Below are 25172 nucleotides of genomic sequence, written 5' to 3'. Positions count from 1 at the left end.
AATGTTCTAAGCACCCACAAAGCTAGAACTAGTGCTGGACACTGGAGACCCAGAGCCAGGTAGGTCCTTTCCTCAAGGGACCCTGAACAGAGAAATGGCCCCAGAACCCTTCTGTGTGGCATTAGGACCACCTGCCACCTGCCTTCCTAACAAAGACAGCCCACTGAGCCCAGACAACACACCGTGACCAGGAATCTGCATCCCAAACTCAAACAAACCCATTAGCAGCTGTTCCCAACAGAACTAGGCTGGGTACCAGAAGCTCACACCTGTAATCCTGGCTATTCAGGAGGCTTAGATCTGAGGATCATGGTTCAAAGCCAGCCTAGGCAGAAAAGCTCTTTAGACTCTTATCTCCAATTAACCACCAGAAAACTGGAAGTGGTGCTGTGGCTCAAGTAATAGAGCATTTACCTTGGGCTGAAGAGTTCAGGAACAGCGCCCAGGCCCAGAGTTCAAGCCCCGCGACCAAAAAAAAAGAAAGATAGGGGCCAGACAGACATCCTCAGAGGCAGGGAGGCCAGAAAGACTCTGGTCCAGCTCTGCCTGAGTCTTGCAGCATTTTCACACTGAGCACACTTAGCAAGGCTCCTGGCAAAGTACCATTAATCAAAGTGCAGCAGACATGGGCTGAGAAGGTGGCTCAGTGGTAGAGGGCTTGCCTTGCATGCATGAGGCCCTGGGTTCGATTCCTCAGTACCACATAAGCAAAAAGCAAAAAGCCGAAAGCGGCGCTGTGGCTCAAGTGGTAGAGCACTAGCCTTGAGCTGAAGAGCTGAGGGACAGCGCCCAGGCCCAGAGTTCAGGCCCCAGGACCGGACCCAAAAAAAAAAACCAAAAAACCAAAAACAAAGTGCAGCAGACAGAAGTTCCCATGTAGTACATTCCTGAATCACAGGGCTGCTGGGAAGCCAACAGCAAATGTAATGACACAGATAGGTTCTCTGCTGAGGCCCTGAAACCACATTAGCGGACCCAGCATTGGCCCTGTGCATGCTATACATCCTCACACCACCTGGTATTCCTCCCACATCCGCATCCCAATTCTGGCAAAATTCCCAGCAGAGGCAGGTCTGTTGGCACTAGAGCCTCACTGAGCAGTCACCACAGATAGAAGCTCCCCTTTGTGTTTATCTCCACTTTAGAGACCCTACCCTAGAATTGCTGGCCTCAGAAGAGAGACCTGGCAGAGTCCCTGAAGGGTCTCCTCCCCCATCCCCAGCCCTGACCTCTGAAGCCTGGCAGATGCTACACACACAGTTCCTTGCACAGTTCTTGCCCGTCCCACCTGAACCCACCTCATAGTTCCTGGCATTGGTGCTGGCTGCCCTCTCCAGCTCCACTCGCGCCCTCTTGTGACTCAGTTCCATCTGCATCTTCTCCCGCTCCATCTGGATGAGGTAGGTCTTTGAACGGATCTGTTCTGCTTTTTCCTCCAACTGAGCCCAGTGTACCCAAAGAGAAAGAGAATCCTCAGTAGCCCCGTCAAACAGGTACCACTCTCCCCAAGGCCCTGTACAAAGCCTGGGTCCCTGCTTAGGAAATGGGTAGGAGGCAATGAGCAAAAGGAACAAGACAGATTCAAATGGACTAAGACAGCTGGGAGTTGTAGCTCACACCAATAATCCTAGCTCCTCAGAATGAAGAGAGAAGCAGGATCTCAGATCAGCAAAAAGAAAGGAAAAAGAGCCTCATCTTAGACAATAAGGAGCAGAGTGTAATGATTTCCCACCTGTTATCCTAGCTATGGAGAAAGCATAAATAGGAGGATCAGGGTCTAGGAAAGTACAAACAAAAATGCAAGACCCTATTCAAACAAATAACTAAAAAAGAAAAAAAGCTAGGGCTGTCTGGGGCTCAAGGGGTAGAGCACTTGCCTAGCAAGCGAGGGAGAAGGGAAGGGGAAGGGTGAGATTTTAAGATGATAATGCTGAAGCAGGTTTGAAGATAGAAAGTATACTTGACTTTTATAGCTATATAACAAATTACCACAAATTTGGAAGCTAAGACACCACTCAGTTACAAACTAATTCTGGATGTCACAGGCCACTGGGTTCTTCAATCAAGGTCACCCACTGGTAAAATCATGGGCCAGGACTCTGGCTATCCAGAGCTCAGGACCCTCTGGCAGGGTGGATACCTGAGGCCCATTTCCCTACTGAGTATACCTGGATTTCTGTGGGTACCTGGAATGTACCCATGTCCTAGCTACATGGCATCTGCCTCTTCTGCTATATATGAATCTAACTTCTACTTGATATCAGAACACAGATTTGTTCCCCCATTTTGGCAGTAATGAGCTATGTACCCTCTTCCCTCCTCAGCTACCCAGCCACCCTCAGGATTTTTATTTTATTTATTTATTTATTTTTGAGATAGGTCTTGCTCTATAGCCCAGGCTACCCTGTATTTTGCAACCCCCACCCCCTGCTTCAGCCTCCCAAGTACTTAGATTACAGGTAAGCATCACTACACTCAGCTGGACCCCAACTTTTTTTAATACCGGAGTTTTAAACTCAGGGCCTTGAGCTTGCTAGACTGGTGCTCTACCACTTAAGCTATTCACTGGGACCAGGGTCTCAACTTTTTTTTTTTTTTTTTGCCAGTCATGGGGCTTGAACTCTGGGCCTGAGCACTGTCCCTCAGCTCTTCAGCTCAAGGCTAACACCACCACTTCTGGCTTTTTTCTGTTTATGTGGTGCCGAGAAATCGAACCCAGGACCTCATGCATGCAAGGCAAGCACTCTACCACTGAGCCACCTTCCCAGCCTGGGTCTCAACTTTTGAAAGAGCTCTGAGGATTAGGTCAGTGCCACCCAGCTACATACACTGTCCCACCAGTAACTGCCATCTCTTCCATCCCTCCACTTCTGTATGATCTATATTTCTTTATTCCTACATTCACCTCATCTCAACCCCACCTCACCATTATCCGGAAGTGCTGTGGCTCAAGTGGTAAAGTACTAGGCTTGAGCAAAAGAAGCTCAGGGACAGTGCCTAGGCCCTGAATTCAAGTCCTAGGACTGGCAAAAAAAATAAAAGAAAAAAAGAAAAAGAAACCCTTGACAATGAGCAGCGAGGACCATGCAGTCCAAGTCAGATTCCAGAATCCTCTGACTTCAACAGCTAGGCCATAAATCCCCAGGTATTTACATCAGTAAGTGTTTTTAAGATAAAAGTTACCAACTTATTTTACCAGTAATCAGAAACAATCATAACCTATCACCAGCATCATTCATAAAAGTGTTTAACACCAAAAAGGAACGAATATAGGAGATCTACACTCACAAGATAGTCCTTGCTGAGAAAGGCAGTATATACATGGAGTTCTAAAAACACTAACTCCATCACTTGGCAGGCTGATGAACACAAACCTCACCAGCATCATGGTAAAACCCTACCTTATCTGCTTCAGGACATCCCTGCAGAATAGCTCCAGAGGACATAGAGGAGTGAGCAACAGAAAGAGAAGAGGCAAGCAGAGAAGCCACGGAGAGGCTTGGTACAGTAGTCAGTGCAGTGATATCCAAAAAAGGCCAGGACACCACTCCCTTCAGGCCCAGGCACCCAGCCCCACTGAGGCTGAGCCCACCACTCTCCACAGTCTGGAATCCTTGAGGAGGCCTGACCCCTTTGTGACTAGTGAGAATTCCCAAGAACTTGAAGTCAAACAGGACTGAAATCAGGATAAACCTATACAGTCAAAACTCACCCCAAAGTATACAAATGGCCCTCCACAGGCTGAAGTAGTGAAATACCCAGTCCCTCTTCTCTGCCTGGTTTCTCAGATGCTGATGGCCACCTGTGCTTACAACATAGCCTACCCATAAAAGGGGAGGACCCACTTGTGATTCAGATCCCAGATTCTCCAAGCCTGTCATCAGAATTCCCAAGTCCATAAGTGGGAGTACAATGCTGAGCACTCATCAGGAGGAGGACATTCATTCACCAGGAGGAGGACACTCACTCACCAAGAGGAAGACATTCACTCACCAGGAGGAAAGCACTCACTCACCAAGAGAAGGACACTGGCTCACCAGGAGGAGGACACTCACTCAACAGGAGGAGGGCACTCACTCAACAGGAGGAGGGCACTCACTCAACAGGAGGAGGACACTCACTCACCAGGAGGAAGACATTCACTCACCAGGAGGAAAGCACTCACTCACCAGGAGGAGGACACTCACTCACCAGGAGGAGGGCACTCATCAGGAGGAGGGCACTCACTCACCAGGAGGAGGGCACTCACTAAACAGGAGGAGGGCACTCACTCACCAGGAGGAAGACATTCACTCACCAGGAGGAGGGCACTCACTCACCAGGAGGAGGACACTCACTTAGCAGGAGGAGGGCACTCATCAGGAGGAAGGCACTCATTCACCAGGAGGAAGACATTCATTCACCAGGAGGAAGACATTCACTCACCAGGAGGAGGGCACTCACTCACCAGGAGGAGGACACTCACTTAGCAGGAGGAGGGCACTCATCAGGAGGAAGGCACTCATTCACCAGGAGGAAGACATTCATTCACCAGGAGGAAGACATTCACTCACCAGGAGGAGGGCACTCACTCACCAGGAGGAGGACACTCACTTAGCAGGAGGAGGGCACTCATCAGGAGGAAGGCACTCATTCACCAGGAGGAAGACATTCATTCACCAGGAGGAAGACATTCACTCACCAGGAGGAGGGCACTCACTCACCAGGAGGAAGACATTCACTCACCAGGAGAAGGGCACTCACTCACCAGGAGGACACTCACTCACCAGGAGGAGGGCACTTGCTCACCAGGGTGAGGCAGCCTTCATAAGGATGGTCCAGAACATGCCATGGCCTCCAACAATCACCCAAATACATGCGTACACCCAGATGACAACAGCTGACTACTAGGCTCAGCCATACTGATCTGTCTCAACAGGCTCTACAGGCCTTGACCAGCCCTCTGAACCCAAGTATCTACCTGCATGCTCTGCTGGTACATCATCTGCAGAGAACTTGGGGCAGTGTTGCATATATCCAGGCCAGACGCTCCTTCCACTCGCTGAGAAATGAAGTTGTTCAAAGACCTCAGGGTGGACAAGACGGTGGTATTCTCCCCTTGGTCTTCCATGTCCAATGTCCTTCTGAGAGGCAAAGAAAAGTCAGAGCCAACCTCCCACATGCATCTACTGTCACCGACAGGAGAGTTTTGCATAAGCCCCTCCTGTAGAGCCCTCTCCAAGCCCACAACCATGCTCTCTAGAGTTACAGAGAACCAGAACTGTCCATTTCCAAGAGGAAATGAGGCATACAAGTGTGCCACCAAGCCCTTGTGCAAGGCCCAGCCTGCACCCCAGACACTTAGAAGGCCACAGAAAGAGATGATCAATAGCCCGTGGCACATCCCTCACAGACACACCCACAAAACTTATGGCCTCTGGGAATAAGACACAAAATGGGCAGCAACAGAACAAGGGCAGTGATTATACATAAACAACAGTGCCAGTCCACCACCCCTGTATCTACACATCCACAATCAACAAGCCTCACAAAAACTGAACCTCAGCATGAAGATTAAGGAAATTCCAGTATACAGAATGACTTCAGGAGTCAATGATATGAACACTGAATATCTTCTAAATCCAAGATGCAGAATTAGAACAGTAACCAAAGCAAAAAAAAAAAAAAAACCCTTGCTTGTGACACCCTAATTAGTTATTAAAGCTTAAGTGGTATGATATCCTACAAGTAGCCACTACAAAGAAAAGTTAATAGAGTATGAATCTTTCCACAAGAAATGGACTAATGGGTTTTTGTTGTTGTTGAAGTCAAATGCAAACCTGTCTGCCTAATTTATGGCTATGTTAGCAATAATGGAAAAAGCCAATCCAGAGCACCATTCAAGCTCAAAACATGTGTCTGGACAAAGTTAACACTCTTCAGAGGAGTTTGGCATCATAATAAGCCTCTTGCTCTAGGTGCTCATTGAAACAGACATTGTTACTCAGATGGGTTATGTAGTAAGTGAGCTAACTGTACAGAAGCGGAGGGCTTACAAAAGGGATGTGTGGCCGAGTGCTGGTGGCTCACGCCTGTAATCCTAGCTACTCAGGAGGCTGAGATCTGAGGATCGCGGTTCAAAGCCAGCCCGGGCAGGAGAGACTGTGAGACTCCTATCTCCAATAAACCACCAGAAAACCGGAAGTGGCGCTGTAGCTCAAGTGGTAGAGCACTCGCCTTGAACTGAAGAGCTGAGGGACAGTGCCCAGGCCCAGAGTTCAAGCCCCACGACCAACAAAAAAAAAAAAAAAGGTATGTGTGGCTACTAGGCGTTGTTAACAGCAAACCAACACTGTTTCACTGTCTCATAGTGTTAATTTGTCTCCAAACCATCTCACATCATATCACTAATTTGGTACAAACTCTGAGGAAACTGAAGGATTCTGCAAGAAAATTCTGGCTTTTCTCTCTGGATTGTGACAAAATCAACAGACAAATTCTGCCCAACTACCCATCTTCATTCATGGGATAACTGCAGTTTGGCAAGTGAGAAGAACTGCTATCACTAAAGCTACGCATGGCACTGCAAGAGGCTTGCTTTATCACTAAGAAGCCTTGAGCAGATGTTTGAAAACTTAAGTGGCCTTAATAGAGATGGAGCTCCAGTCATGGTTGGCTTGCAAAAAAGGTTAATTGTATTTCAGAAGGAAAAATTAAACCGCCTCAGTCCTGATCCCAGTAACGTGATTCTACACCATTGCATCACACACCAAGAACATCTCGGTGCACAGGTGCTGCAGCTCAACAATGTGATGTCATCATCAGTAGTATCAGACATACATTTTGTCAAAAGCAGAGGGTTTAACAGTGGCCAGTTTAAGACGTTTCTGGATGATTTTGCCTGAGTGTTGTGATCACTATGAAGTGCAGTGACTGAGTCACAGGAATATGCTCATAAGGTTTTACAAAGTGTGAGAAGAAGTCGTACAGTTCATGGAGATGAAGGGAAATCCCATCAGAGAATTCAGTAACGTGTCTGATTACCTACAACACAAAATCATTCCACTACACTGCGATAAAGAGCTGAAAGTGAGGCACAGCAACCTCCCACTGCCTGAGTTCTATAAATGTTACATAAGCAGTGATACATTTCTCACTTTGAGGAAACAGGCATTGTAAAATATGTCAGGAAGAACTTACTGGAAGCAGTTCTTTTCAGAGCAAGAGCTGACCAAGCTCCAGACTGATCTATGCAAACCTGGAAAAGCAGCTGTGAGTAGAACATCTTCAGTACCAGCTAATGTTACACACCTTACACAAGAAGCAGCTGTCATATCAGGCATGAGTTATGATGCTTAATCAAATACAGCAGGTTAATTTTTAAGTTGTTAATTATTTCATTTTATTCTTTTATGCCAGTACTAAGGCCTGAACTCAGAGCCTCCTGTTCTTACTCAACTTTTTCACTCCCAGAACTACATCTCTACTATTTCTGGCTTTTTGCTCATTAGTTGGATATGAGAGTCTCTTGGATTTTTCTGGCTTCAAATTAAGATCCTCTAATCTCAGCCTCCAAAACAGCTAGGATTTCAGACAGAAATCACTAATACCTAAATTGATAAGGCTGCATGACTCATGAATGTTGTTATAAATATCCAAATGGCCTCTGGCAGAAAAAAAAAGTTACCCAACTCTCCCTTAGAAAGAGGCAGCTCTGATTGATTTCCCATAAGCATTACACTAAACATACCCGCAAAATCCATTTTTAAAAAACCACGCCTGATGTCAGGTGGCTTTATGTGTTATATGAATAACAAAACAGGAGGGTGCAGGGAGTCCTAGAAGTTGGACAGAAGCTACCATTTTAAATAGGATGGGTAAAAGAGGCAGCACTGAGGAGGTCACAGTTGACCTGTTAAGAAGGTGAGGGAGGGAGTTCGGGAGCCAAGCACTACTGCAAAGGTCCTGAGGCTGGTGCATGTTTGGCTGTTCAGGGAATAGTCTGAACTAGAAGAACAGAGCTAGAAGCAAAGAAGAGCAAAGGTAAGGTCAGATGTGTAATTCTTGTGGCCACTGCAGGATCTGGTTATTCTTTCCTGCCCCCAGAATGCAAAAGAAGCTGAGCTAATCAACAAGGCTGGAGTGGGATATTAAGAAACTTGTCCTAAAACGTTCTCTCACCAGGATATTTTAAAAGATTTTTAAACTGGATATAGTGGCTCATTCCTGTAATCCCAGCCACTTGGGAGGCATAGGTAGGAAAATCAAGATCCAGTAAGACCCTTTCTCAAGAAAAAAAGAATCTTAGTTTGCCTCTGAATTTCCCACTTAACAAGAACTTCACCAGGTACTCCTCACACACAGCACATAGCAAAAAAAAGGGATGAGAAAGCTGGAAACAGATCTATGAGTTATTGGAGGCAGATGAACCATGCCCTCCAAGCCCAAATCTCTCCATTACCAAGAGTAGATGAGGATAGATCCTCCAGACCCTGACACCTGCCTGGCTAAGCTACCAGAACAAAGAGTAGAGCATTTTCAACTTCCAGAACAGATCACTCCAGTCTTGCCACCAGGTGCCAGTGCAGGCTGCACTCCCATTTCATCAACACTAAAACCTTGCAGCCACTCCTGGCCACTGCCTACTGCCCAGGAGAGTCCCTGAACAGAACACTGGGAGTCAAGCACACTGTCCCTCCACAAAAGGAAACCAACCTGGGCTGGGAAGGTGGCTCAGTGGTAGAGTGCTTGCCTTGCATGCATGAGACCCTGGGTTCGATTCCTCAACACCACATAAGCAGAAAAAGGCAGGAAGTGGCGCTGTGGCTCAAGTGGTAGAGCACTAGCCTTGAGCTGAAGAGCTCAGGTACAGCATTCAACCCCATGACAGGCAACAACAACAAAAAAAAAAAAAAACTAAAGAAGTGGGCCCAGCGTGGTGGGGCATTCCTGTAATCCCAACATAGAGGAGAATCACAAGTTCAAAGCTATGCTGCACTACAGAATGAGACGCTGTCTCCCTGTTTTAAAAAAATAAAATGGTTGGCTGGGAAGGTGGCTCAGTGGTAGAGCGCTTGCCTTGCGTGCCTGAGGCCCTGGGTTCCATTCCTCAGCACCACATAAACAAAAAGAAAAAAGCAGAAGTGGCACTGTGGCTCATGTGGTAGAGCGCTAGCCTTGAGCTGAAGAGCTGAGGGACAGCGCCCAGGCCCAGAGTTCAGGCCCCACGACCGACAAAAAACAAATAAATAAATAAAATGGTTATCTACACAGTGGCCAGGAAGCCTGCCACCGACAATCTGGCCGCGAGGGTCCCGAGTGAGTCTACTTGCAGACACATTCCACTCCGCCAGTCCCGGCCCGGGGTCCCCTGGCACCGAGCGGGACCCCTTGAAGGCGGAGTGACAAGCCCATAACGCGCAAGCTGAGCATCTGGAGGACGAGGCGGTCGACGCGGATGGCCAGGGTCTCGGGGCAGCCGGGGACGAGGAGCCCAAGCCAGCGGGGGCCTCGGGGCATCACGGGGCGAGGGGCCGAGGGCCGGCGGGGGCCTCGGGGCAGGCCGGGGCGAGGGGCCCAAGCCAGCGGGGGCCTCGGGGCAGCCCGGGGCGAGGGGTCCGAGCAGGCGGGGGTCTCGGGGCAGCCCGGGGCGAGGGGCCGAGGGCCGGCGGGGGTCTCGGGGCAGCCCGGGGCGAGGGGTCCGAGCAGGCGGGGGCCTCGGGGCAGCCCGGGGCGAGGGGTCCGAGCAGGCGGGGGTCTCGGGGCAGCCCGGGGCGAGGGGTCCGAGCCGGCGGGAGCCGGCGGGGGTCTCGGGGCAGCCCGGGGCGAGGGGCCGAGGGCCGGGTGGGTTTCGGGGCCCGAGGCTGCGTCCCGGGTGCCAGCGGCGCAGGGCGCGCATTTCGTGGCTCTGGGAGTGCAGAGACTGCAGAAGGGGGAGGCGCCAGTGCCCGACCCCGGCGGGGCAGCTCCGGGCTCGGGCCCGGCCAGACCCCAGCATGCGCCCGGGATGGCGTTTCCGACCCGACGTGGCTCACCTCAGCCGCCGGCTCTTCAGCTCTGCGTTCGGCTTGCCGCCGCTGCTCGGATCTCCCTCCGCTTCGCCCGCGCCCACCTATCGCGAGATTCACGCTTGCGCTCTCGCGAGACTTAATAGGAACCGGCCGTAAAGAACCGACGAAGCGAGCGCGCTGCTGACGCCCCAGCGCGGTGTTCAGAGCCGCGGGCTCACCGAAGTCTGGCGCGGCGGAGACTGACTCAGAGGCTGAGTGCACCCCTGCACAGCCGGCCGCACCCCTGTCGGGTCTGGCCGCCCGGCCCGCACCGCGGGTCCGGTTCCGCTTGGTGGCTGCCCTGCACCGTAATGTGTAAACTAGCACCGTACAAACCCGGGCCCCCGAAAACAAACCTTGGGAAATCTTTTCTGATTTTTCCGTCTGAGATCGGGACTCGAACTCGCTATCTGACGCTTTGCGCTTATTGTCAGGCCCCCCACCACCTGAGGGACGTCTCCAACCCCATGGAAATCTTAGCATCCCTTGGTACGATGATGTTTTACTGAATTTAGTGAATTGTTTTTCCCTGGGCCCACAGGAAAAGCAAACAGGCTTCCAAACCACCTCCCCAGCGCTCTCTACCCATCCGTGGAGTCCGGGCCTTGTTTGGGCAGCATTCCTTGGAGTGAAAATGAGCTCAGCCCTGAGGTACTGCAACAGTTCCCACTTGAATCTGCCACTTATTTCTCCTTTCTCCATTGCCCAGCTTAGAAGGTGATGTGTCCAAGGATCTGCGTTGTCTTCTCCATTTTCCAAGTTAATGGAGCCAGGAACTGAACCGAGTTTAGGGGGAAGTCAGAAAGTAGTTTGGAATTAGCCAAAAATGAACCATAAAGGAAAACATATGGCCAGTGGGACAGACCAGAGGGACCCAACTCTGGGATCTCAAACGACTAGGGCCATGGGGGTTATGTAGTATTCTTTCAAAAAGCACCATGGAAGCCGGGCGCTGGTGGCTCACGCCTGTAATTCTAGCTACTCAGGAGGCTGAGATCTGAGGATCGCTGTTCAAAGCCAGCCCGGGCAGGAGAGACCGTGAGACTCCTATCTCCAATAAACCACCAGAAAACCGGAAGTGGCACTGTAGCTCAAGTGGTAGAGCGCTCGCCTTGAGCTGAAGAGCTGAGGGACAGTGCCCAGGCCCAGAGTTCAAGCCCCACGACCGACAAAAAAAAAAAAAACACCATGGAGTTCATAAAGCAGTGAAAGATGAATGAACACAGAACATCGCTGCTTGCTTTGGCAATTAGCTTTATGATCTTTGGAGCCCGGAGTATTACAATATATACTTCCAATAAGAGCCAAAGTACACCCACACCATGCATAAATTCCTACCAAATGCCTCTTCTAATTGCTCTGGGAGCTCCCACTGCTTGGAGAGTGGATGTGTTTCCAGATTATTCAGACATGGATAGTAATCCCCAGATGTAAATTTCAGGGTTTTCTATTGTGAGAAGCTCTACTGTGTTATAAGAACTGAAAAGGAACGCCTATTTTCCTGGAATATGCTGAGTCCATGTGCCTAAGAAACTCCGTGAAGGATACAGGTCTATCCATCTCTGCCTCAGCAAATTCAGGTTTGGGGATTCTTACTTGTTTTGCAGTCCTAGGGACAGAACACAGGACTTGGCATGTGCTAGACAAGACTCATCCCACTGAGCTATAACTCCAATCAGTCCAAGAGACCCATTTCTAGCTTCCCTGCCTCTGTTTCTCCATAACTTTCATTCTCCTTTTTCTTTTTTCTTTTTCTTTTTTTTGCCAATCCTGGGGCTTTAACTCAAGGCCTGAGCACTGTCCTTGAGCCTTTCTATGCTCAAGGCTAGTGCTCTACCACTTGAGCCACAGTGCCACTTCCAGCTTTTTCTGTTTATGTGGTACTGAAGAATCAAACCCAGGGCTTCATGCATGCTAGGCAAGCACTCTACCCCTAAGCCACATTCCCAGCCTCTCATTCTCCATCTTTCTTTTTTTTTTGGTCAGATGTGGGGCCTGAACTCTGGGCCTGGGCGCTGTCCCTCAGCTCTTCAGCTCAAGGCTAGCACTCTACCACTTCAGCCAAAGCGCCACTCCCAGCTTTTTCTGCTTATGTGGTGCTGAGGAATCGAACCAAGGGCCTCATGCATACAAGGTAAGCACTCTACCACTGAGCCACCTTCCCAGCCGTTCATTCCCAACCTTTCTAATGACAAACTTCCTATTCAAAAATCATGACATGAACTGGGCATGGGAGGACACATCTGTAATCCCAGCACTCAGGAGGCTGAGGTGGAAGGATAATTTCTTGGCCATAGTAAAGCTCTGTATCCAAAAACAAAGAGATTAAGCATGATATAGAAGGCTGCATCGTTGGCCTTTCTGCATATTGTTTTATATATATATATATATATATATATATATATATATATATATATATATATAATTTGCCTTTTGTTTTGTGTCAGCACTGGGGTTAGAACTCAGGGCGTGGGTGCTGCCCCTTAGCTTTTCTGTCCAAGGCTTGTGCATTACCATTGGAGCTCCACTTCCAGCTTTTTGCCCAGACTTTGCATGCTTTGAACAGGGATCCTTAGAGCTCAGCCTCCTGGGCAGTTGGGATTACAAGTATGAGCCAATTGCATCAAGCTTCTCTGTCATCATTTTGGTTAAAAACAGGAAAATGACTCCCATGGTCCTGCTCATCTCCAGCAAGGCTCAGATTCCAGCCACACATCAGGAAAGCCCCTCCGCTACATTCACAGGTGCTGAGAACCCAGGAGCCTTCCCAAGAAGGGCGGGAGACATCTCATGGTTTCACAGGACTCTTCCTAATACGGTACTGTGTGGCCAAAAAGTATACCTCTGATGATTCTCTCCTGCTGGCCTCAGGCTTCAAAATCCTTGTGTGCTGGAACTCTTTGGCCAGTCTCTTCAGAAGCTGCTGGCTTTGACTCCCTGCCCAGGTTTTACAAAGCATTGTTCCCCCTGGAGACAAAATGTCTGCAGCCATGTCCAGAAGAGTTAAGCACAGGCTGATGAGCCTGTCGTGATCCAGGGCCCGGATCCCAGTGGCATTGGGTGCCATATCACTCAGAATCACATCTGCCCTCCTGCCAGGAAGCTGCTCTAGGATTCTCTGAAGAGTCTCTGGATCAGTCACATCAGCAGGGCACAGGAAAGTTGCTCCTTCCATAGGAAGGATGTGGAGAAGATCCACCCCAAGCACGAAGCCAACCGGGGAGCTGGGATCTACGGAAGAACCAGCCAGTGTGTCACTTGCCCTATGTCTTCCCAGAGAAACACAGGCCACAGAGTGAAATGAACATGGACACGAGGCCTTTTCCCACCAGCTAAAAAAAGACAGGGGAGCTGTCCTTCCTGCACTGTCCAGGGGACTGAAGCCCAGAAGGAAATGTCTGTCCCAGTTATACTGAGTGGCAAGCCAAGTCAGAGCTACAACTAAGACTTCTGACTCCCACTCTCCAGGCATCTCACTACCCAAGGCTCAAGTGAATGGTTTGGGGGCAATTTTTTTAAGGGGGGGAGGTGTTACTAGGGTCTAAACTTAGGGCCTCCCCCTTGTTATGCTCACTACCACTGAGCCATACTCACAGCCCTATTTTCGTTCTTTCATTGTGTGTATACCAGTCCTAGGACATGAACTCAGGACCAGGCACTGTCCCTTAGCTTTTCTGCTCAAGGCTAATGCTCTATAACTTAAGCCACAGTTCCACTTCTGGCTTTTTGGTAGTTAACCAGAGATAAGAATTTCATGGACTTTCCTGCCTGAGCTGACTTCAAACCACTATCCTCAGATCTCAGCCTCTTAAATAGCTAGGATTACAGGCATGAGCCACCAGCCTGGGCTTCCCAGCCCTGTTTTTCACTGATTATTTTTAGGATATGGTATTGCTTAACCATCATATTGGCCAGAGCCACATCTGCATACTTTAGGCTTCCGGTAGAGCCACAGAGTCCAGCTTTTCTTCACAAGAAAAAAAGAAAGAAAGAAAGAAAAAACATTCTAGTAGACTTATTTGCCTACACCTGAGCCTTTCTTTTTTTAATTAACATTAGTTTGAACTCAGGACTTTGAGCTTGTTAGACCAGTGCTCTACCATTTGAGTCATGCCCATTCCTCTCCTCTTGATTATATCTTTCTACTTTGTCTTTGATTTAATACACAAGTATCCTAATTTTATAACCATTGCTAGGAAACAACCAACTACAATATATGGGCCTGTACAAAGGGGCTTCAATGCTGTGTCCACTGCAGAGGACAGCTCACTGGTGCTCCCTGAGGCAGCTAGTAGGTAGCATGGAGGCCCCACCTGTGCCTACAGCATTGACTCTCTGCACCGCCACTTGGCTCCAGGCCCCAGGAGCTGCCCCACAGTCTAGCACCCGAAGTCCAGGCCGCAGGAGCTCATGTTTCTTGTTCATCTCCAGAAGCTTGAAAGCACTTCGGCAGCGGTAGCTCTCCACCTTCGCAGCCTTCACAAATGGGTCTTTTAAGTGGCGCATGAGCCACAGGTGCTCAGCGCCTGTCCGGCCCTTGTAGTGACGAGGAACAGTGTGGAACCTCTGACACCGAAGGGGTGCACACATCAGTTTCAGGTACCTGAAGGGAGGAAGGGGCAAGTGGATGACATCACACAGAGCAGCATCACGGTGGAGGAGCCCTTGGTTCAACTCACTCATTGTTAGAGTTGGGGCACCAAGACCAAACGCCAGAGGGGACTTAACAACACTACGCAGCCAGAGAAAAGTGTCATAAGCTGGGGCTGGGGAGGTGGCTCAGTGGTAGAGCGCTTGCCTTGCATGCATGAGGCCCTGGGTTCGATTCCTCAGCACCACATAAGCAAAAAGAAAAAAGCCGGAAGTGGCGCTGTGGCTCAAGTGGTAGAGCGCTAGCCTTGAGCTGAAGAGCTGAGGGACAGCACCCAGGCCCAGAGTTCAAGCCCCACGAATGAATGAATAAATAAAATAATAAACAAATGCCGGCAAACCCCGCTTACCCGGCCATTGACGTCGTACCAGCGCCGGCGTCGGCAGCCGGAAGTCCCAGACTCACTTCCGGTAGAGTCCCCGCCCCCAGTCCCGGAAGCCGCGCGCAGGTACCGGGACAGGAAGAGGCGGGAAGAGGCCGAGCGCCCGGGACGCGGGGAGAGACCGGGGAGTGCTGCGGTGAGGCAGAGCCAGGGAGGCGGGCACGCGGGCGGCAGGCGCTGGCCTCCGCGTGCGCGGACGCCGACCCAGGCCGGGCCCCGGCGGGAGCCGGCACCAGCGTCTGCGCGCCCGCTGCCCGCGCCCCAAGCCCCGCGCCCACGGCCGCGGTAAGGGCGGAGTCGGTGCGGTACGAACGCCTCTCGCCGGGCGAGCCCCGCCCAGAGCCCCGCACCTCCCCTGGCACGCAGGTCGGCCACCGCACAGGTGGAGGCCAGGAAAACCCTGCTAAAGACAGACAGGTCAAGGCCAAAGCCTGAACCGGGACCATTGCTCAGACCACACGGTCGTCCAGGGAGCTGAGAGCGGAGGAGCCCGCCTGCCCTTGACGCACAGGCCCGGGACCCACGCAGGAGCATGTTCTCCCCTCACATCATTTACTCAGCTCCGTGTGGATGTAGCTGATTGCTTGCCTAGCATATGCAAGGCCCCAGGTTCAGTCCGCAGCACTCATCCAGACATACTGTGCATGCCTGTAACCCCGGCAGTCATGAGTCTCAAGCAGGATTACAAATTTGAATCAGGTTGGACTACATGGCAAGGCTCTAAATATAAAGATTCACTTACTCGGGGTGAAGTTTGTACCTGCCTAAGAAGCAGCAGAATCTCAGGTGACCCCCCGGGACTCACCACCCACTTCCCCTCTCTGCCTTCCAGAGCCAGCGTGTTTCCCCTCCACCTGACCCCTGCTCACCAGGGCAGTCGTGTTTCACTCACCTTACACCTACCAGCCTACGACTGAGCTGCCCAGGAGGCATGAGCACTTCCAAGCTCTATACCTTAGTGCTGGTGCTGCAGCCCCAGCGGGTCCTCCTGGGCATGAAGAAGCGGGGCTTCGGCATGGGCCGCTGGAATGGCTTTGGGGGGAAAGTGGAAGAAGGAGAGACCATCGAGGATGGGGCCAGAAGGTGAGGAAAGGGGGCTCTGCACACACAGCCTGCCGGGGATGAGGGTTCCATCTAGATTCAGAGCCATATGCCCTGGGAACTGTGTGGCCCAGAGCAGGGATCTATCCCTTGAACTCTGCATCTTCACCTGAGTGGGACAGTGGTAATGAGACTGCAGGTCTTAGTGTGGCAAAGACTAAATGAGAAAGTGCTGGCCAAGGACTGTGGTCTGCCTGACTCTGTCGGTGGGAAACCTTTGGGATACCATTGGAGTCATCGTGGCATCTTCATGTCTAACTACAGGGCTTACCAGTCACTAGTCTTTTTAATTTTCAGGGTAGCTGATGGCTCCACACATACATACCCCTTTATCTTAAACCTTTTGGCCACACAGCTCTACTTGGTCCAACTACAGCTTCTCTTGGGAAGGAATGAAGGCCCAGAGAGGTTGAGTTGATTTTCCACCTCACACAGTCCTCCAGGTGGCCTCTGCCCTCACTTCACACAGTCCTCTGAGAATAAATGAGGTCATTAATGCAAGTGGTGCTCAACCCTGCACAGACAACCAGGGAGTTGTGGTGGTGGTAGTTGTGGTAGTTGTTTTGAGACAGGATCTCAAATTCACAATCCCCTTACCTCAGCTTTTCCACTGGCATGCACTAACATGCATGCCTGTTGTTCTGATTCTGATGAAAGCTGGTGGCACCCATACGTTGCCTTCTTCCCTGGAAGGAATGAAAACCCATCCATGGATCAGAGACTCTGGGAAAGGAGGGAAATTGGGATGTTGCAGCTTAGTGGTTTTCTTTTCTTTTTTTTTCTTTTTTTTTTTTTTTTTTTTGTGGTGGTCTTGTGTTTTGACATCACAGTAGGTACAGTAATTTAGCTGTTAATTTTAAAAAGATATGTATTAATTTGAAAAAAATAACATACACACCCAGCTAAAATCATGATAGCCTTAGTAGTAGAGGTTTGAATTAAAATTCAGCACAACTGGGCAAGCATTCTACCACTTGTCACATCTCCAGCCCTTTTTTTGCCTTAGTTATTTTTCTGATGGGGTGCCTACGGTTGGCCTTAGATTGAGATCCTACTACTGTGCTTCCCATATACAGACTTGAACCTCTACAGAAGTCTCACTATCTATTTGTCCTTGCTGGCTGGCCTCCTTGAAACACAATTGCCCCCAGTCTCTACCTCCCAAGTACCTCTGGATTATAGGTGGGAGCCATTCCCTAGGCCTGGGACCCCAGCATGCAAGCTGAACAGGTTCCTAAGTTGTTATACCGAAGTCCCACAAGGGGGAGCTGAGCAATACCTCCTTTTCCCAGGTAGCAGTAACTATGCCATGTGTCTGGGTTTAGCATTGCCCTAAAGAGGGCCAAGTTGAGTGTCTTCTCTGTGACTGTGAGTACTTGGATACTGTTTGGGTTGTGGGTGCCATTATTGGGTCTTGAACTCAGGCCATTGTCCTTTAGTTCTTTTTGTCACAGTGGTGCTCTACCACTTAAGCCACAACTCCACTTCCTGCTTTTCAGTGCTTAATTGGAGGTAAAAATCTCATGGACATTTTTCCAAGGCTGGCTTCTAACATGTGTCCTCAGATCTCAGCATCCTAAGTAGCTAGGATTAGGGTCATGAGCCAAATGCACGTAGGTAAGGATGAGTGGTGTGTCTGTGTGTCTGTGTCTGTGTGTGGTATGTCTGTGTGTTTGTGTCTGTGTATGTCTGTGTCTGTGTGTGTTCCTGGCAGTTGAACTCAGAATCTTCTATTCACAGTCCTTTACTTTGTGAGAAAGTGGGAGGGGGGGGGTATTTATTTTTATTATTATAAAAGTGATGTACGGAGGGCTGGAAAGGTGGCTCAGTGGTAGAGTGCTTGCCTTGCATGCATGAGGACCTGGGTTCAATTCCTCAGCACTAAGTAAGCAGAAAAAGCCAGAAGTGGCGCTGTGGCTCAAGTGGTAGAGCGCTAGCCTTGAGCTGAAGAGCTGAGGGACAGCGCCCAGGCCCAGAGTTCAGGCCCCACAACCAGCCAAAAAAAAAAAAAAAAAAAATTGATGTATGGAGAGGTATATGTATGTAAGTCAAGTGCTGAGTACATTTCTCTTTGGATAATGTCACCCATTCCCTTGTTCTCTCTCAGTTTTTCCCTCCCATCCCACCCACAAGTTGTGTAGTTCATTTTCAACATAGTTAGGGTTTGGATTAGAGTATGAGCCACCTGCTTCTGAATTCTTTTTTTTTAATTTATTTATGCACGTTGTTAAGGTAATATTTCTAATATATCACAGTAATACAGTGGCATTAACTAAAGCAATCACAATATCTCTTCATGTTAGATGCTTCTTGAAACATTCATATTCATTGTAAGTACTTTTTAATCTTCACTACTGCTGTGACTTAAGCATATCATTACCCCCACTTTTTTTTTCTTTTTTTTTAGCTGGTTGTGCAGCTTGAACTCTGGGCCTGGGCACTGTCCCTGAGCTCTACAGCCCAAGGCAAGCCCTCTACCACTTCAGGAATAGTGCCACTTCCAGTTTTCTTGAGATTAATTGGAGATAAGAGTCTCCTGGACGATCCTTCCTGGGCTAGCTTTGAACCACCAATCTTCAGATCTGAGCCTACTAAATAGCAAGGATTACAGGTGTGAGCCACCAGCACCTGGTTACCCCCACTTTATTAATGAGCAAAATAGGGCTTTTAGAATTTTATTTTCTAAATTTACACAACTTTTAGCATTTCGTCTAGGTTTCTGGACACAAATCTGTGGCAATAATATTTTTTAATCCATACTAAGCATGTCCTGAAACATTCTGTGGAAATGTCATTAAAGAAAACATCATAGTTCTTGCAGCTACTCTTTACAGAGTTTCATCTGAGACACATACTAATACAACCAATCTTTTAAACTCAGGTTTTCAATAGTACATACTTCTGGCAATTTTTCCTTTTAATGGATTACTCTTATTACACTTCTGTTAGCAATTCTGCACAAACTCATTAACATTTCTGTCTCAAATTTTAGACCACTACAAATCTCTGAGGCTATTGATGCATGGTTGTGAAAAGAATGTGTGCTATGACACAAAGATAACAACAAAAATGTAAATTCAATAAATACAAGCAGCAAAACTTCAACAACCTGAATATATACTTGCTGTGACAAACTGTCCCTAGATAGTAAATAAGTATCTGCCAAAGGACAAAGGTTACTGACCACTAACTGACTGGTTGCAAGTTTGAGGCATAGGTGTACTTTGAAGAATAAGAGTAAAAGGATTTCTGCAAGGATCATGATAACTAATTTCAATATCATAGTGCATTTCAATTTTGAGACATGTTTGTGTCTTCTCAAACCACTGAAGTTGGGCTGGGAAGGTGGCTCAGTGGTAGAGCGTTTGCCTGGCATACATGAAGCCCTGGGTTCGATTCCTCAGCACCACATAAGCAAAAAGAAAAGCCAGAAGTGCCGCTGTGGCTTAAGTGGTAGAGCGCTAGCCTTGAGCTGAAGAGCTGAGGGACAGTGCCCTGGCCCAGAGTTCAGGCCTCATGATTGGACCAAAAAAAAAAACCACTGAAGTTGCCTATAGTCTGCTTAAGGGACTGGGGAAACACAGTTCTTTGACTTGGTTTTTTAAGATAATTTTATTTTTATAGAATAATTACAAAAATTGTTCAGGGCGGGGAACGTGGCTTAGTGGTAGAGTGCTTGCCTAGCATGCATGAAGCCCTTGGTTTGATTCCTCAGTACCACATAAAGAGAAAATGCTGGAAGTGGCACTGTGGCTCAAGTGGTAGAGGGCCAGCCTTAAGCAAAAAGCAGCTCAGGGACAGTGCTCAGGCCCCAAGTTCAAGCCCCAGGGCTGGCAAAAAAAAAAAAAAAAATGTTCAAAGGGTTACTTATCTTTTATCAGCATCTCCTTAAGGCTGAAAACCCACAGGATCTTAATAAACTTACCAAGAGATGTAACACTTTATTTTTATTTTTTATTTTTGTCCGGTCCTGGGGCCTGAACTCTGGGCCTGGGCGCTGTCCCTCAGCTCTTCAACTCAAGGCTAGTGCTCTACTACTTGAGCCACAGTGCCACTTCCGGCTTTTTTTCTTTTTGCTTATGTGGTGCTGGGGAATTGAACCCAGAGCCTCAGGCATGCAAGGCAAGTGCCCTACCATTGAGCCACCTTCCCAGCCCAGATGTAACTCTTTAAACTAAACTACTTTAGTTCCTTGACTTTATTAGTACTCACCAGCATGTTTCACTACTACTCTACTTCCATCACAAAATCTAATCTGGCCTGCTTAGCCTGTTTACTTAGTTTACCTAATCTGCAACACTTCCTCTGTCTTTCCCAGTCTTTTATTAACTATCGCCTTGAGACTTTCAAATATTAACTATCCAAGTGAAAGGCTGGAACAAAGTCCTTCAAGCAAATGGCCCTCATAAACAGGCTGGGTTAGTAATACTAGTATCAGATAAAACAGTTCAAATTACAAGTAGTCAGAAAAATCAAAGGACATTTCATATTGATAAAGCAAAGGCTGAATTAGGTTTCTGTGTAGTGTGGTTCCCTGGTCTTAATTGTTTCTTTAGTATTTTTTGTAGTGCTGGCTTCTTGTTCATGAATTCCTTTTTTTTTTTATTAAAACTTTTAGTTTCTCCATCGAATGTGAATGCTAGTTTCACTGGATACATCAGTCTTGGTTGGAAGTTAAGAATGGTACTTTTCAGGCTCTCCTTGCATTGATGGTTTGTGTGGAGAGGTTCACAATGATTCTGATTGTCTTTCCATTGTAGTATAGCTCCTTCTTTGATTTTAAAGTATTTAAAATAAGCTGTTTGCAAAGCAGGTCCAGTGTCTTTACTACAATGTGTCTAGAAGTGTCTCTTCAAGGATCCTGTCTACAAGGTGTTCTGTATGTTTGTTGTGAGTGAGGTTTTCTCTCTTGAGATTGGGAAAATTTTCTGTAATAATCTTATAGAATAGGTGCTGCATCCCTCTATTCTGATATTCCTATCTCATCAATCCCAATTATATGAAAATTAGAGTTCTTGGCATTGTCTGACAGTTCTTGGACTTCCCTTTGGTAACTTCTGAGTGTTTTTTCCATATCTAATACTTTCCTCTTGTGTTTTATCTTCAACTCCTGATATTCCATTTTCCATCTCATCCATTCTGCTACCTGTTGCTTCCATTGTGGTTTACATTGTAGAAATTCATGTGCTCATGATCTCAATATCGCTCCTCAAAGTTTTAATTTTATTTCTAAAGGAGGGATGTACTGCATCGATAGGGCTTGAACTCTGGGCCTGGGCACTGTACATGAGCTCTTCAGCTCAAGGCTAGTGCTCAACCACTTGAGCCACACTTCCACTTCCTGTTGTCTGGTGGTTAATTTGAGATGAGAGACTCACAGACTTTCCTGCCTGGGCTGGCTTTGAACTATGATCCTCAGATATCAGCCTCCAGAGTAGCTAGGATTACAAGCATGAGCCATTGGCGCCCAGCACTGTTTTTTCTTGACTACATGTTTTTAGATCATGGAATTCCTTTGATATTTTTTCTTTCTACTCTTAAAATTGGGTTTGTAACTCTTTTTTCTTACATTGATCAATTCTGCCATCATTTCTTTATGTTATCTTTTGTTCTCCATTTGTTCTTTGCTCTCACTGGAGTTCTTTGGGTTGCTACTGGATTTTGGGTTTCATTTATTGGCTTGATAGCTAGTGGTGGGGCCTGAACTCTGGGCCTGGTCATTTTCCCTCAACTCTTCACTTTAACACTGGTGCTCTACCACTGGAGCCACAGTGCCACTTCTGGCTTTTTCTGCTTATGTGATGCTGAGGAAGTGAACTCAGGGTCTCTACCACTGAGCCACCTACCCAGCCCGAGTTCAAAATTCTTATAGCTTCTTAATTCTTTAAGTTCAAACTAATTCCCAAGATGGGCCTGGTCAGGACCTACCAAAACCTTACACGATGCCCTCCTGGGGTGAACAGCCATGTCCTGCCACCAGGTTCCCATGGGTGGGTACATGCATCCCCAGTGCGTCCTCATATGCCTGTTTCCCCACAGGGAGCTACAGGAAGAGAGTGGTCTGACAACAGAGATGTTGCACAAAGTGGGGAAAATCGTGTTCGAGTTTGTGGGCATCCCCGAGCTAATGGAAGTGCATATCTTCTATACAGAGAGCGTACAGGGAACACCTGTGGAGAGTGACGGTGAGTCTTGAGGCTCCCCAACAGAGTGGGGGACAACTACCACCCATTCTTGCTTCCCTGGGGAGGACACAGGTGTGGGCCTTGGGCCCTCTTCCTTCTCCAGTAAGCTCAGAGGCTCTGTGGGCCATCTACAGCAGGTGCAGCAGCATAGCCCACAGCCCCAGCGCATTTCCTGCTCTACAGAGTGAGGGTCACTAACATGGTTAGATGGAGCCCCTACCACAGAACTCCCCTGTAATTCCTGTCAGCCTGGGTCGGGGGATGACCACCACAGCTCTTCCCTGTCACCCTTTGGTTCAGAAATGCGACCTCAGTGGTTCGCCCAGGACCAAATCCCCTTCCGTGACATGTGGCCCGATGACAGCTACTGGTTCCCGCTCCTGTTCCAGAGGAAGAAGTTCTGCGGCTACTTCAAGTTCCAGGACCAGGACACTATCCTGGACTATTCGCTACTTGAGGTGGACCACGTTTAGCGCTGAGCCTACTGGTGGCCAGGAGAGGGCGCCTTGGCAGCAGCTCTCCTGTCCACATGCTCACAAGGCCAGCCTCATGAGGTGTCAGAGGTGACTGGATCCAAGGGAGGGCCTTCAGCAGTGTGGCTTGTCCTGTCCCCAGGGAGCTGCCTGTCGTGCCGCTGTCACACAGACACTGGACAGAGGTGGGAGGGACTGGGTAAAGGAGGGCCTGCCATATGATCTAGTGTCCTTTTATTGCCACCCCCCACTTTGTGATTCCTACCCTTTCCCAGTGGGGAAACAGAGACAAACAAGAGTCAAAAGCCATGGGGCTGGGAAGGTGGCTCAGTGGTAGAGCGCTTGTCTAGCTTGCATGAGACCCTGGGTTCGATTCCTCAGCACCACATAAGCAGAAAAAGCCAGAAGTGGTGCTGTGGCTCCAGTGGTAGAGCACTAGCCTTGAGCAGAAGAGCTGAGGGACAGTGCCCCGGCCCAGAGTTCAGTCCCATGATGGACCAAAAACAAACAAACAAACAAAAACCAGTCAAAGGCCAATCCTGGCATGTAGCAGGCTTCTCCTCAGAATACAAGGGCCATTCTCTTCCAATTGGGAACCACCAAGAAGCAGAGAAAGAACTGAGAGCTGTGTCCACTATTAACTTCACCAAGGATTTTTGGGTAAACAGCAGAGTAAAAACGGTTTGTAAACACTTCCAGTTTATTGGGTATAGTAGTAACTGATTTCTGCAGCCCATAAAGTGCTTCATACATAGAGCTGGCTTCCACAAAGGCCTGGGAAAGGCCTCCAACAGCACAGGGTCCCTGTTTTTCCCACAGCGGTTTCCTGGGGCTGCCTTCTCCCCAGGGCTGGAGGGAGCCAGCCAGCCCGGCACTCCCCCGGCTCTCAGGACCAGCCAGGGCTTCAGCTGAACCCTCACTCAGACACCTTGCCCTGGACAGGATTCTTGTGAAGTTCCCACTGTAGTGTCCGGCCAGAGCATGGCAGCAGGAGAGCCAAGAAGGGTGAAGGGACTTCAGTCACTCCACCTGGAGCAAGCCTGGGCCAGGAGTGACTGGGCTCTGCTGCCCTAAATTCCTTAGGCCTTCCTCTAGAGTGCCTGGGGATGGCAGGGTGGCCTGAGGCAGCCTTCCTGCCTCCTCTTCCCCCACCCTCAGCCTCTAGATCACAGAACCTGGAGGACATTAGGAGTGTGACCTAGCTACTCACCCTGGGTCCCGTCCACAGCTCCCCTACCTCTGGTCTCAGAGACAGGCTGGCAGACAAGTGGCCTTGACTGGGCCCCAGGCCCTCAGAGGCCTCAACACTGCTGCAGCCTTTGGCACAGGTAGGCTCAGGCCCTGCAGCTCTACTGTCACCATGTGGAAGGACAGCCCTGGGAATGGTACAGTTCCAATAGTGATCAGGAACTGTCTTCCATGAGGGAAGGTTGTCTTCAGAGGACCAAGGAGACCCAGCTGCCATCAGAAGTGACTCAGCCATCCCACAACATTGGCAAAGAGGGTTTAGTGAGGCCACGGGGAGTTCTGCAGGCCTCAGGCACTAGTGGGGACACACTTCATCCTCCTTGGGGATGATGGTGGTGTCAGGGTGCCATGAGGTCCAGCAGAGAGTCAGCTGAGCTTCGACTTCAGGTCACTCCACACCTTGTTCATCTACAGGAGTCCTATCCCACCTCCACAACCTCTTGAAGTGAGGACATAGCTGCCAGGCCCACTCGCTTGGCATGGATAACCTCCAAAGGCCACATTGGTTCTTCCTCTGTCCCCTGCACGCAGGAGCAGAGCCACAAGTCAGTCTGACCTGATACTTTCGCACTTCTCAGCTGGGTACTGATAGTTCATGTCTATTATCCTTGCTACTCCTGAAAGAGCACCAGTGGGCCTATATCCACCCATGACTGCGCCTCCAGTGTACACATGGCACAGGCACTCTGTGGACACAAACAGGTCAACCAGTACACTTCTCTAGACACCAGCAACTCTATCATGGCCGAGAGGAGAAAGTAGCTCAGCCCAGAAGCCTGTGCTCATGGAGCACTGTGGCAGGAGGTAGAGAACCGACAGCAAGTGAACACAATAAGGTTGTGGACAAAGGAGGCATGGCCTGGGAGTGGAGCTGCCACCTCCTCAGGGGACTGCAGGGACTCTCAGAGATTCCTGCCCACTGAATCCCACACCTGAAGCCAGCCTCGATTCTAGCCAAGAAGCTCCAGACCAGTTGCGAGTGTGCTGAGGGTTCTTAAAACATGGAAAGGAGAGGCTGGGAAGGTGGCTCAGTGGTAGAGCGCTTACCTTGCATGCCTGAAGCCCTGGGTTCAATTCCTCAGCACCACATAAGCAAAAAGAAAA

At 49.1% G+C, this 25172-nt stretch overlaps 3 protein-coding genes across 5 annotated transcripts in view; 1 reads left to right on the top strand and 2 right to left on the bottom strand.

The window, feature by feature from the left end:
* Positions 1-10078, bottom strand: part of Mad1l1 (mitotic arrest deficient 1 like 1) — a 299059-nt gene extending 288981 nt beyond the window's left edge. Inside the window, exons 1-3 of one of the 2 annotated variants that reach the window (XM_042686979.1) lie at positions 10014-10078; positions 4961-5120; positions 1299-1439 (exon numbers count right to left, since the gene is read on the bottom strand). In XM_042686979.1, coding sequence (XP_042542913.1) covers positions 1299-1439; positions 4961-5110 — 291 coding nt within the window. In that variant the 5' untranslated portion in view covers positions 5111-5120; positions 10014-10078. Of the gene's footprint in view, positions 1-1298; positions 1440-4960; positions 5124-10013 lie in introns of both variants that reach the window. The other variant, XM_042686978.1, reaches the window with a different exon arrangement.
* Positions 10079-12452: 2374 nt separating this feature from the next.
* Mrm2 (mitochondrial rRNA methyltransferase 2) lies at positions 12453-16852 on the bottom strand. 2 transcript variants are annotated; one of them, XM_042687055.1, is made up of 3 exons: positions 16760-16852; positions 14342-14631; positions 12453-13259 (listed from the first exon to the last, which is right to left on the bottom strand). In XM_042687055.1, the coding sequence occupies exons 1-3, from the start codon at positions 16777-16779 to the stop codon at positions 12817-12819; spliced, it is 753 nt and encodes a 250-aa protein (XP_042542989.1). In that variant the 5' UTR covers positions 16780-16852; the 3' UTR covers positions 12453-12816. The 2 variants fall into 2 exon arrangements, with proteins under 2 accessions (XP_042542989.1, XP_042542990.1); XM_042687056.1 differs by lacking the exon at positions 16760-16852 and adding an exon at positions 15029-15108.
* LOC122113898 (7,8-dihydro-8-oxoguanine triphosphatase-like) lies at positions 15617-23202 on the top strand. Its single transcript, XM_042687058.1, has 3 exons — positions 15617-16144; positions 22202-22347; positions 22648-23202. Exons 1-3 carry the CDS (start codon positions 15993-15995, stop codon positions 22818-22820), a joined length of 471 nt encoding a protein of 156 aa, XP_042542992.1. The 5' UTR covers positions 15617-15992; the 3' UTR covers positions 22821-23202.
* The last annotated feature ends 1970 nt before the right edge of the window (positions 23203-25172 follow it).

Source organism: Dipodomys spectabilis, unplaced genomic scaffold, assembly GCF_019054845.1.
Source record: "Dipodomys spectabilis isolate Male_0828 unplaced genomic scaffold, ASM1905484v1 ptg000098l, whole genome shotgun sequence".
Taxonomy (NCBI): domain Eukaryota; kingdom Metazoa; phylum Chordata; class Mammalia; order Rodentia; family Heteromyidae; genus Dipodomys; species Dipodomys spectabilis.
Note: the sequence above shows the minus strand (reverse complement) of the source record. Positions and strands in the feature narration are given on the sequence as shown.